Genomic DNA, 13,706 nt, shown 5'->3' on the forward strand with positions numbered 1-13,706 from the left:
CCCGTGGCATACTAGAGATTGCCAAAGAGATCTGGGAAGAGGAGCCCAATGAGGGGAGAAATATAATAGAACTCATATTGCAGATGCGAGACCGGATAGCCCGGGTCACCCCTATTGTACGAGAACATTTGGAAAAGGTACAGGAGGCCCAGCGAACCCATTACAATTGCCAGGCAAAAGTCTGACAGTTCCAGCCAGGGGATTGGGTGATGACATTGGTACCCACGGCAGAAAGCAAACTTCCGGGCCAATGGCAGGGGCCCTATGAGGTGGTTGAACCCGTGGGTGAAGTAACCTACAAGGTGTGGCAGCCAGGATGCTAGAAACAAGAACAGATTTATCACATTAACCTCTTGAAACCGTGGCACCAGCAAGCAGCATGTGTGGTGGCCCAAGAGGCCCCAGTCCAGAGAAATAATCTACACGAGCAGATCAGGATATCCCCTGATCTGATACCAAACCAGAAGAAGGAGGTAACAGATCATCAGCGGTACCAGGACATGTTTTCAAACCAGGCTGGACCACCGAAGCATATCACCATGTTATCACAGATCCTGGGGCAAAGGTAACTTTAAGGCCCTACTGGGTCCCAGTGGAAAAAAGGGAGGAGATCAAGGCAGAAGTAAAAAGGATGTTGGAACTAGGAGTCATTGAAGAATTCCACAGTCAGTGGTCGAGTCCGATTGTGTTGGTGCCCAAACCCGATGGCACCACTAGGTTTTGTAATGATTTTCGCTGGCTGAATGAGAGATCCAATTTTGATGTGTGCCCTATACCCCGCATTGATGAGTTAGTTGACCACTTGGGCAATGCCCGATTTTTGACAACCCTTAATTTAACAAAGGGATACTGGCAGATTCCCCTTGACAAAGATGCAAAAGAAAAGACGGCATTCTCTACACCAGAGGGTCTGTTTCATTATACTGTTCTTCCTTTTCGACTGCATGGGGCACCTGCCAGCGTCTCATGGACAAGCTTCTGCAGCCCCATAACGGTTATGCAGCTGCGCATCTGGATGATGTAATTATCCATACCCCCGACTGGGAGACCCACTTGAAAAAGGTGGAAGCGGTTCTGGACACGCTAAGATGGGTCGGCCTCACAGCCAACCCATCCAAGTGTGCTGTAGGGCTAGCTGAGGCTAAATACCTTGGCTACATTGTAGGAAGGGGTATGATTAAGTCCCAACTAAACAAACTAGAGGCTATCCAAAATTGGCCCCGGCCGAATTGGAAGAAGCAAGTCCGGGCATTCCTGGGTGTGGTGGGGTACTACTGGTGATTTATTCCCCATTTCACTACCAGAGCGTGTCCCCTGACAGACCTGATAAAAGCCTGGGTCCAGACATGGTGGAGTGGACTGACACTGCGGAGAACACATTCACGGATCTATGGACAGCCCTCTTCAGTAACCCCATGCTTATAGCCCTGGACTTCAACAAAGACTTCATCTTACAAACAGGTGTATCTGAAGTAGGATTGGGAGCTGTCCTATTGCAGATGGTCGGAGACGAAGAGCACCCAATCCTCTACCTCAGCAGGAAACTCCTCCCGAGAGAGCAGAAGTATGCCGTGGTTGAGATAGAGAGCCTAGCTGTGAAATGGTCATGGAAACACTATGTTATTACCTTCTGGGATACAGTTTACTCTTGTGACCGACCATGCACCCTTCCAGTGGATGCAGCGAAATAAAGAGAAGAACACAAGAGTGACCAGATGGTTCCAGTCCCTACAACCTTTTTAATTCACCATACAAGACTGGGCTGGAAGCCACCATGGCAATGCAGATAGCTTGTCACAGGTACACTGGCTGACGTCCCAAGTTGCCCAACCCCGTGGTGTTGAGCAGGGGGGTCGGGATATGTGACAGGGTCAAGCCAGATAGATACAGGAGAGTGTTAGAAAGGCAGATATATTAGTCCTAGATTAAGTAGATCCCTTTTCCCTGGGTAAGGTAACGAGCAGTTCCAGAACAAGCAGGAACTTGCTGGAACCAATTAAGGCAGGCAGGCTAATTAGGACACCTGGAGCCAATTGAGAAGAAACTGCTAGAATCAGTTAGGACAGGCTGGCTAATCAGGGCACCTGAGTTTAAAAAGGACCTCACTTCAGTTTATAGTGTGCATGCGAGGAGCTGGGAGCAAGAAGCACTAGGAGCTGAGAGTGGGAAGGCGTATTGCTGTAGGATTGAAGAGTACAAGCATTATCAGACACCAGGAGAAAGGTTCTGTGATGAGGATGAAGGTGGTGTTGGGAGGAGGCCATGGGGAAGTAGCCTAGGGAGTTGTAGCTGTCGCATAATTGTTCCAGGAGGCACTCTAGACAGCTGCAGTCCACCAGGTCCTGGGCGGGAACCTGGAGTAGAGAGCAGGCCTGGGTTTCACCCAAACCTCCCAACTCCTGATCAGACACAGGAGGAATTGACCTGGACTGTGGGTTCTACTAGAGGGGAAGGTCTCTGGGCTGTTCCCTGACCCACATGGTGAATCTCTGAGGCGAACAAATCTGCCAATAAGCGCAGGACCCACCAGGATAGAGGAGGAACTTTTTTGTAGTATTATTCAAATTATATCTTTTTTTTTAATCTGAAAATTGTCCCTTGTAGGAAAGTCCCTCTTAAATATATTTTTTGTGGGGGATTGGATTTGGTTCTTTCTGGATTTAGTTAAATAAAGTAGTTTGATATGAAACACTTGTTATATTTAGATATCTTCATTTTACACTGATTTTAAAATTTAAATTAGTATGTGGCAAGTTGTTAAAATCCATTAGAAAAGTTGCTTTTGTAGCACAAATTAATCTCTGGACAATGACACAAAATGCCTTCACAATCTGGTATTAATTTTGAGGTGAGGTTTTTGTTGTTTATTTTTCCCCTCAGTTTCCATTACAAAAAGAGGTGTAAAAGCCCAGTCTTCCCCTTCCAAAGTGACCCGGCGTTCAATGCAGTCTCCACAGAAGTCTGCTCCAGTACCAACACAATGTGGCAGGAAAACAGGTCGGGGCAACCCCCCTGGACAATCTACAGTTCCTAGGAAGGGAAGATCTCCTAAAACCATTCCTCTGACAAAAAGCACCTCCACGGAAAATCTCAAAACAAGGAAAAAAGGTTTAAAACCTGGAAGAAAGGTTAGTTACAGTTGCTACTTTAATTTGTGTCATGGAACTTTGTAGTGATTCGTTATTTTGAACATTTATAATTCCATGTACAGTTTGATGCCGTTTTCCCTTCAAGCACTTACGGCTTGTCTCCACTTGAAATTTACCAAAATAAATATTCTGGAATTCTTATTTTGAGATAAGCCACCACGTGAACACTCTTATTCTAGAATAAGAGACCTTTTTCTGTTTTAGATTAATCCACTGGATGGATGGATGGATGGATGGATTGATTATTTACTATTCCAGAATAGTTTTTTCAGTAAATTTTCCAAGTTTTGACAATCCCTTAGGTTATTAGATTTTATTTCTTATTGAAATAAATGTTAAGTTAGCACAATGTTTACCTTACTTTAGGGCATGTTAGAAACCAAGGCTTTGTGTATAATTTCAGACTGGAAACGTAAAAATGAATTTCTTCTGAAATTCCATAAAAAGTTATTACTGCCACATTGTGTGACATGTTGCTTAAGTTACTGTAAATGTGATTTAAAATTCACCCTCTCGATCAAACAGTATAAATATAAAGCTCTGCTGACTTTTGTAAAATGACTCGGTTAAAATTAATAAAGATTCTGTCTCAGCATTGTTTGAACAGAGTTACTGCTTATATAGATGATGATTAGTTGTTTTTATTAATGTCTTCCATTTTACCACACACTTGACACAGAAGAATATTTTAATTAACTCAAGAAATATTGTACACACACGTTTTTTGACACATGGCAGGTATTACCAAAAGAATGATGAAACAAATAAAATGTCCGATTGACCACATTTGGGAGTGCCACACTCAGAGAGCTTGTGAGAGTCATACTGAATATCATGAAGCCTGCACATCTTAGAATAGACATTAAATATATCAAAATGCCTTATGCTTAAAGGCCGCTAGAGTACATGTTTAAGGCCAGTTCAGACTGAATAAGCCTTTCACAAGTTCTTTTTATGCTAGTTGAAAATATGTAGTTAAGGTCGTCAGTGTTTGATCAGTACATTGTGAATTTGTTTAAATTTCCAAATAATTCTCAGATAGAGAAGCAGTCCATTCTGTTGCAATATCTGTTTGTTATCAATATGTAATATTCAGCATATCTGTCTGTAGCAATAGCAATAGAAAATACGCTTATTATGTATGTAGTGTCTTTCATCCAAATACTTCTCAATATCGGTGCAATAAAGTTCAATGCAAAATCCCCCTTACCTGTATTTTGACTCCTTACCATCTTTCTCCCAATTTCAGTACGTAGTATTTTTTATTCATTTCAGTTCTAATGTGAAAGGAAAACATTTGTTCCCTTTATATCTGTTTTTATGTATTACTTTTTAAAAGTATGCTTTAATTTAGCAACACGAGTAACCAGACTACAGTCAAAACAGACAGACCACATATTTCAGTGTTTCAAATAGACAGGCTGTACCTTGGTCCTTAATGAGGATGTGGGGAGTAGCCAGTCAGTATATGCACTGTTGTGTTAATTGTTGAAGATGTTTGTCCCTCCGTGTCTCTCACATGAATGTTCATATTATTTCTTTTTCATGTCTCCATCTCTTCACATGTCGAATTTCCCTCTCTGTTATCTATGGCTTTCTGTGCTATGCCCAAAAGCAGAGTGAAGTCACCTCTTGTAGTGTTGTATAGAGAGACTTTCTAGATTGCCTGGGAAGTTGGAGCTTTTGCTCTAGCTAACTACATGTTTATTCTCTGTATTCAGGATGATTTGAGTCCTTTCTGTTATTGGATATTTAGGTGTATTGCATCACTCTGGGAAGCTGCCACTGACTGCCATGTTCAGTAGAATATTATCCCATCTGTTCTAAACCACCATCACCTGTGTCCATCATCAGTTCAGTATAACTCCTGCCACTATATTTGTTATCCTTATAGCAACTTCAGTCACCAGCCAATGCCAAATAGATTTTCCAATCAGCCCTTTCTGGTCTGTTGACCTTTACCAAATATCTTAGTCCTTGCCACGTACCATGGATTTCAAAGCAAGCTAAAGCAGTTCTTTATAGATGTTCCAGCAGTGCTCAGAGTGAACTCAAAGACCTGTATTTTGGTTGTTTTAAGATACTTAAGTGAAAAGTCACTGTCAATATAAAATTGTTTCCAAAATCAAATAATGACTTTTTAATAGCTGAGTAGCTTTTTAATACAATTTTTGGCCAAAATCAAGTGTGTTGGTTCACGGCTTAAGGGAAAGATTGTCATGTGCAGCTTTTCTCATCCTTTCCCATTCACAGTTGCACAGATCATCTCCCTTCCCATTTGTGATCTCAACGTCCTTATGGCAACTGTTTACATGCAAAAGTGATACAGAAAAACATTTAGTCTGGGTTTTCCAAACACCCCCAAGGGCATTATTTTCCCAAATTCTATTGAAGGCCAATGGAAGCTGGTTTCCTAGCTGCTGTAGTCTCCTTTTGAAAACTCCAGCCTCAGTGAATTTTAGCTTTTAATGCAGTTCAGCAGCTAGCAATGAAAAGAACCCCCACCACATCACCAGCCAGCTCTCTGCTGTCTGCAAATAGCAGGCAAACATCTGTTTGAGGTACATCTGACTTAGGTCATAATGTTAGTTTAAGTACTAACAATAATAAGTTTATCTGGGATGTATGAGCACATGGGAATAGCAGTTTTTTAAAATGTCACCTGTTCTGATGAAGAAAAATGGGGAATGTGGGTAGAACTGCTTTAAATCCCCTGTATTTTCATGTATGCTCACAAAGTTTGTTAGAACATTAGAATAAGAAATGTTCCGCTGATGTAATAAAGGGCCAAATTGTGGCTGCTCTGTGCCTGTGTGTACTGAGAGCCCCTCTCAGGTTACATTTTCCAGTGCAGGAGGCACCTATAATATGTAGCATGAAGGGGTGGAGACTGACCAACCTGTGCTGTATAGAGCATATGCAGTGGTAGCAACCCTCATGATTTTGTGATTTGGTGTTTTTACTTAAAGTAGACAAGTGATCATGGAGAGTCTCAGCAAATTTCTAGTGTTCCTGGTTGCAGAGAAAAGCTTGAAAATGTGACCTGACTGTATCTTAACGACTCAAATGAGAAAGCAAATAAAGTTCCCTAAATCTATTATTTTTAAGACATTTTCACAATTGGGGGGAGGGCATGACACGTGAGTCTTTTCACATTTTGCACTAGCAATATTGCATGAGCTCACCTCTCTGTGCACCAACTTGCAGCTGCAGGGGAGTGCTTAGAGAAGCACAATCTGCATCTGTAGAACAAGTATAGTAGCAGCTGACAGTGAGTTTGTTCTCTTTCACCCTCCACCCAGCATCTCTGGAGGCCTTCTCTGACCTTCACAGGCCTTCAGCTATCCTCATGTGAGCAGTAAATCTCCCCTCACACCAAGTCCCTCGTTCCCTAACTTCTTATGTGGCCTGATTCTTAGATCCGTACATATGAATGTTTATTGAAACCAACTGTAGATGCAAAGAAAGGTTTAAGTGGATCTGAAAGTAGAAGGCAAGATACATTTAGCATGGTGGTTTTTTGTTTTTTTTTTCATTTAGCATGAAAGTGAAACAGGCTCATTAGTAACATTTCCACACCAAATTCACTGTTATGCTACTTCAGATGACCTGCTCTAGTGTAACAGGCCACTACCACAGCTGGAAGGATTGAGGTACTTATGGTATTGAAACAAATCTTAACTGAAGCTATATCTTTTAAAAATAATTTTAAAAATAATTTGTTTGGAGTGAAAAGAAGATTAATGTTACAAATGCAGTGCCATCAACTGGGCAAGCTACGGATTTGGCATAAATGATTCCTTTTTCACGAGTGACTTCTCATTATGCATGTGTTAGTTCTTGTTGTTTTGGTGGCCCGTCTGGCATTTCCTTTCACAGTATTAGGGCCCTATCCAGCATTCTTTTGTGTTTTGCTGAAGTACCTTAGCCATGAGGAGGCTGCCCATGGGAGCTGCCTGACTGCCCAACCAGCCTATCAAGAGACTTGATCAGCTCAGAGTGTGAAGTGAGGGAGAATAAACCAACATGCCAAATTTATGCTTAATAAGAGTTAGACAGCAATATGAGCTCCCTATTTCTTGGCACCTGTATTGCTTATTCTCAGTTTGTCCCTCTCTTCTCTCCCTTCTTAGACAGAGGGTACACTGGAGCTGGAGGTGTAATTTCCCGCTCAGGTAGACATACCTGATCTAACTCTGATTGAGTTAGGGCATGAAAAAATAGAAGTGTAGCTATAGCAATAGGAGGGGCTACCCACCTCAAGTACTTCCTTAAGGTTTTACACGAGATCATACTTGGGGCAGCTAGCCCATCCTGCTACTTATGCCACCACAGTTATGCTTTTATTTTTAGTATGCTAGTTCAATGAAAGCTAGCACAGGTACATCTATCGAAGCTGCAAATTATACAAGTGTAGACATACCCAGAGATGACTTCTTTCAGCCATGTCACAAAGCCATAGTGCAAAGATCTGGCTGTCTTGTTAGTTAAATACCCTGAGTGGATTACTGTTTCTAGAACGTCTTCCTGTTGGGGAGTTGAGTTTCGCTGTAGTAAGTGGAACTCTGAAGTTGTGTGTTCCTTACCTCAGTAGTGAATGGTGATTGATAGTGCATAGTTCATTTATGAAGGAGAATTGTTTAAGAAAAGGTCACTTGCTGATTTTGTGTGTTGTGTTTTTTTTTTTAACAGAAAAAAATCTTGCCCGTGAAATCTCCTCCTGCACCTTCTCTTCCTCTTACTTCTCCTGAGGGGGACAATGGCAGTACACAGATACATAAAGATGGAGTTGGCATTGCTGGTGCAACAGCAGCAGTTATATCCACAGGTATAAAAGGGCAGTCTGGATGTATGAAATTACTTCCCCCTTTAAATGCAAATAATTATATTGTTTTATGCTACTATTATTTTAAAACACCTGCTGAGAATAAATTGTTTTGCTAACATGTTCATATGAAAATATATTTTTATATTGCAGTTCTCCAAATGTGCTTAGATGAGGCTGGTATTTGGTGCATGTGCAATGGCAAGAAACACCAGAACATCAGGAATTTGATGTCTGGTTAGCATGCTTTTTGGTGTGTAAATAGGAAAGTCCATTGCACTTTCAGTAGTCTTTCATAGCCTGGAGTACAACACTTGATAAAGAAGAAAGGGCATGCTTTGTCTTAGCTTACTTCCATCCCAACCAGTAGCAAAATGTACTGGAAATGACAGTTAACAAAAGGCCATTAGACACTACTGTTACACTCCAGAGAGTATGGAAATAGAGATAAAGATGACAAACTATGTCACTGAAAAAACAAAATCCAGGAGAAATGGGCTAGGTTAAAACAAGAACTCATTTAAAATGGAAAGGCAGTGAACTGTATTATAAAATGGGTGGTGGAAAAGCTAGTTAGAATTACCTCTGAGTAGTCTCTTTATTACACAGTTATGGACAATTTGTAAATTGTCAGCTGTTTGGTTGTCACCAAATCCTGGGACCTGCCGAAGTGCTGCCCTCAAAAAAAAGTTTGCTATGTTTTTAATTTTTTGCCATTTTTAAGCTGCTTTTACAAAGAAACTGTCCCTCTGCTTTCCCTTCTCCATGTCCTTGCAGCTACCCCTCTTTCAGTGCTAGACAACATTGGGGCAGAATAGGCAATCATTTCCTATTAAAAGAAACCTTCAGGTTTACAAACATTACTGAGCCCAAATAAGAGTTTATTAACATATTTTACAGAGTTTTTCTGTTCTCTCCACATCCACATCTGTGCCTCCCACAGCTTCTGCTGTCAAACAGAAAATAGACATGAATGCGGCATTTGGGAGCATTACAATCTTTTTACAAAAAGAACGAGGAGTACTTGTGGCATCTTAGAGACTTAACAAATTTATTTGGGCCTAAGCTTTCATGGGCTAGAACCCACTTCATCAGATGCATGGGTTTTAGCCCACAGAAGCTTATGCCTAAATAAATTTTGTTACTCTCTAAGGTGCCACAAGTACTCCTTCTTTTTGCCGATACAGACTAACACGGATACCACTTCTACTCATCTTTTTACAAGTATCAGTTGTTCAAAAAATCCAAGTTTCGTTTGAGCACAAATAGTACTGTAATTCATTAAAAGAAACAACACAGGTTTATTTTATCTTACTTAATGCTTCAGTTTATTGCCTCACCACCAAGGCATATCCTTATTAGACCACAATAAATCCTGGTCCCACTGAAGTTAATGGAAACATTTCTATTGACTTCAGTGGGGTCAGGCTTTCACCCCTTATTTTGTCTTGTTGCTTAACCACAGATTATGATCCTTGTGATAGGTCTGAGTTATTTCAAGTGCCTGTCTTTTCTTGAACAGGCAGTTGCTTTTTTTTTCTTTTTTGTTCCTATAGAATGGGTCTTCCTAAAATGAACTTGACTGTTGTTTTGGCAGATTTTAATTCTAGAAATAGCACAGGGCATTTTACAGTAATGCATTTTGTTAAGGTCTTCACTTTGACCCCTATATTCTTATAGCTCAGAGCATCTACCGGATTAGATGTAGTGTAATGGAACCCATATGTAGATGGAGTTCAGTAACAAGCACAGATGGGTGTAGGCTGGGATAAACTCATCATGGTAGTGTGATGTAGGATGGTTTTGGAGGCTGATTCATCAGGTTGAGAAAGAAGGAAATGAATATTGCTGTGAATGGCTGCTGGGTTGGAGATATTTGTCATGGAGTTTGGCACCACCATGTTGTTGTGCAGTAGGTACAATTTTAAAAGTAAAAGTACTGGAGAACCGAACTGCATTTTGTGTCAGTGAGGAGACAATGCAATGATGATCCCATTTTGAGCATGCAGTGCACAGAGATTTCCCTAGAGTTGCTTTAAAATATACTGGGATGCAGAGGGGAGGCACTTGAGTGCAATGTGGTCTTCTAAAGGGATGGGGAAGCCTGGGTAGCTAACAGTTTTGGTACCTGGTCAAAATCGTGTTTTTACTTTAATCTGCCAGGATTTCATGACTTATCCATTGCTGCATTGCATGCTAAGTTGTTAACTATTGGTAAACCTTGTTATTAAAGAAAGAAGTATACGCACAGAAGGTGTATGGTGTTTTTGTGTTTAGTGTGCATCAATCAAATTCAGTATGGCTTTCAGTAAGAGCCACCGAAATACGTTTTGATTGAGTGTGATTGTGCCTGAAGTGGGCAGATTCCATAAATATGGCTTGTAATTTTTCAGTTTGTGTCTATGTTAACAAACACGGGAACTCTGGACCTCACCTGGATAAGAAGAAAGTTCAGCAGCTTCCAGACCACTTTGGACCAGGTCCTGTAAATGTGGTACTTCAGCAGGCTGTGCAGGCCTGTGTAGACTGTGCCTATTTATCCAAAACTGTCTTTGGATTCCTCAAGTCAGGGCATCATGGAGGGGAGATGATAACAGGTATGCAAATTTTTCCAATTTGTTCACTGGGTTCTGTTTGAGAAATTTGAGTATGGTGTAAAGTAGGGGAGTTGAGGTAGTAGCAAAGTAATGATTAACATTTTTATGTTACTTTTGTAAATCTTTAAGCATAGCTAAGAATACCCAACTGTGGCTTCATTTACTGGTGGTATATCTATAGCCATCACTGAATTTACATCTTAATATAGGGTATATAATGATACTGCCAGTTTTCTTAATTTGAATTCAGCAGTGACTATATAAAATTACATATACCATACAGCATTGTTCAAGTTTTTACAAAGTAACACTTGCATACCACAGTAAATAGCCATAGCGAAGCATGTGTCAAATAAATTCAATGCAAGTCAAAGTTCAGCTTTATAATTCATGTCTTATCCATACACAGTGTTTGTCTTCTTGATGTTGTAACCAAGTGGGTAAAAAGTTTAAAACTAGTCTGCTTAGGTTCCAGATAACTGATTCCATATGTTAACAGAACTGCTGTTGCTTCTTTTTGTTTTTTCTGTACTAATATTCTAGAGGCGTCTTAGGGTCAGTGTTTGAGCACCTATGTCCTCTGCTACAGTGGTTCTCAACCTTTTTCTTTCTGAGCCCCCTTCCCCCCCCCCCCAGTTATAAAAACTCCATACCCCAGCTGTGCCACAACTATTTTTCTGCATATAAAAGCCGGGGCTAGCATTAAGGGGTAGCAAGCAAAGCAGTTTCCTGGGGCTCCATGCCACAGGGGGCACCATGAAGCTAAATTACTTAGACTTCAACTTCAGCCCTGGCTGCAGGCCTGCATGGCAGAACTTCGGCTTTCTGCCCTGAGCCCTAGCAAGTCTAATGCCGGCTATGCTTGGCGGACCCCCTGAAACCTGCTCAGGGGGCCCCAGGCCTCTGGATGAGAAGCACTGCTCTACTGCAGAGTGGGTTTATTTCTTATATATGCCAAGGGCAGCTCTGAAGATAAATTATCCTCATAGCTCAAACTCAGTATCTGCATCTTGTCATTTTTTCCCTTTCTGGGTTGGTAATCTTCTGTATAGTAGTAAGCCACATTAATTCATAATTTCATTACTGGCAGTAAAAAGGGTTACTCTTACTTTAATCTCCTTATATTAATACCAGATGTGAAAGATGATTAGTGGAAGGCAGGTTTATTTAAGCTCTCATAAAAGAACTCGCTGCCTAACAGTGTTAAAATATAGCCTCCTGACCCACATGCAGGAGAACTTGTCTAATCCTCATGCACAATTTGCACACCAGTTTGTTCCCAAAATGGAGCTCTCTTCTTATTTCTCTAAAAAGGTTTAGCACCTCTGTACATATGTGCTTTTGTTACTAAGATATTTTTATATGTTTACTAGCACATTAAGTATTGTCATAAATAATTAACACCAAAAACTGTCAAATTGCAAGAACAAAATACATTTCATGATGCGCATTATCCTTGCTTTTTTATTGATTGCTTACAAGGGACTAAATCCTGGCTCAAGGGATGTTAAGTAAGGGGTGTGAATTGAACTAGGCAGACAACTGTAATTCTGTTTCCTGGAGGATTTCATGATTTTGAAATTTGGGTCTAGTTTCAATTTGGAACAAAAGCCCAAAATTCTCCACAGAATGGAATTATCATTCTTCCATCCAACTCTCCTGGGAATCCAGGCTGCTGAGGAGTCGCAAGTGAGGACCTGGGAGTCCTGCTCCTAGCTCCCCATTAGTCTGCTAGTCAGGCTGCCAAAGAGCTGGGAGCAGGAAGGAAAACAGTGGGATCCTAGCTGGTTTCTGGCAGAATTTCACTGAAATTGAACATTATCCTCAAATGTTTCAGCTTCAACAAAATGACAGATTCTGTTGAAAAAATGTTTTATCAAAAGTTTTCCAACCAGCTCTAGGTATGAACACGGAGCAGGGGGAGGATTTGCCTAGCAGAATAAAATGAGGAGTAACAGAATAAAATTAAGAAAGGGAATGTGAAGTCTGAATATTAGAAAAAACTGATCCTATGGCTTGTGGAATGATGTCCCAAGGAAAGTAATGGAAGTTCAAGTGTTTGACAGTTTTTTTTTGAATAGACCGGACAAAACATTAGTAAATATAAAGTAGATTGGCCAGCTTTGAAAAATTCAAACTGGACACTCAGGTAGAGTGAGTATCTTTGGACTGGTTGGTTAAAAACCATCATTTCTTTCATTAACTTTATCATTATAAAGGATAAGCAAGTAAATTGTGTCTGGTCTTGTGAATTGTCTTGACAAATTGTCTTGTTTGCAGTGACAGGCAGATGGACAAGATGACCTTAAGTCTCTCCCACCTCTAGATTCTGTGACAACAGCTATGGAGCTGGGAAAACCACCAAAAAGCTATCACACTGGGAACGAGGACCAGGAGGAGTTCCCATACATGTTGTTTTTTTTTTTAAATAATATTTTCTTTGGGGCTGGGAGTTTTGCAGGCAATATCACACTCTTCTCCCATGATTGCCATGGTGCTTTGTGGGGCCTAAGGAGAGCTGCTTTTGTCCAGATTATTTATTAGTGATCCTCATCATAACAACTGATTACTTCATGACTATTACTGGATTTACTCTCAAACATCCGTATGAGATGAAGAAGCATATTTCCATTTTATAAATGGGAAACTGAGGCACAGAGAGTAAGTGGCTTCTCCAAGGTCACATGGGAAGACCACAAGACCATCCTGATGGATCATGGATTTTCATTATGATGGACAGTGCTGTTTTGCAGTATGTCTGTCAGGAGGTGTATGGGAGGCCATGTAGCCCATTCAGTCTCCTAACTGATTCAGAGCTAGGTGGAATCTGCTCCCTGGGTACCCACAAAATAACAATCAGAGTCTTCTTCTTCGAGTGATTGCTCATATGCATTCCAATTAGGTGTGTGCGCGCCGCGTGCATGTTCGTCGGAGAAACTTTTACCCTAGCAACACTCGGCGGGTCGGCTGGGCACCCCCTGGAGTGGCGCCGCTATGGTGCCTAATATATACCCCAGCCGACCCAGCCACCCTTCAGTTCCTTCTTATCGCCCGTGTCGGTCGTTGGAACAGTGGAGTGCAGCTTCGCTGACCTCCACCTTCCCTAGCTACTCGTAGTCTCTTCTAGTTATATTC

The 13,706-nt window shown here is 41.1% G+C and overlaps 1 protein-coding gene across 7 annotated transcripts in view; it reads left to right on the top strand.

Moving 5' to 3' along the window:
* The window catches only part of SCML2 (Scm polycomb group protein like 2), a 141,287-nt gene that overhangs the window by 98,980 nt on the left and 28,601 nt on the right, over window positions 1–13,706 (top strand). For all 7 annotated transcript variants that reach the window (XM_050936544.1, XM_050936546.1, XM_050936545.1 and 4 more), the window contains 3 exons: window positions 2,881–3,128; window positions 7,842–7,977; window positions 10,368–10,571. In XM_050936544.1, coding sequence (XP_050792501.1) covers window positions 2,881–3,128; window positions 7,842–7,977; window positions 10,368–10,571 — 588 coding nt within the window. The remainder of the gene's footprint in view (window positions 1–2,880; window positions 3,129–7,841; window positions 7,978–10,367; window positions 10,572–13,706) is intronic.

Source organism: Gopherus flavomarginatus, chromosome 1 (genome assembly GCF_025201925.1).
Source record: "Gopherus flavomarginatus isolate rGopFla2 chromosome 1, rGopFla2.mat.asm, whole genome shotgun sequence".
Lineage (NCBI taxonomy): Eukaryota > Metazoa > Chordata > Testudines > Testudinidae > Gopherus > Gopherus flavomarginatus.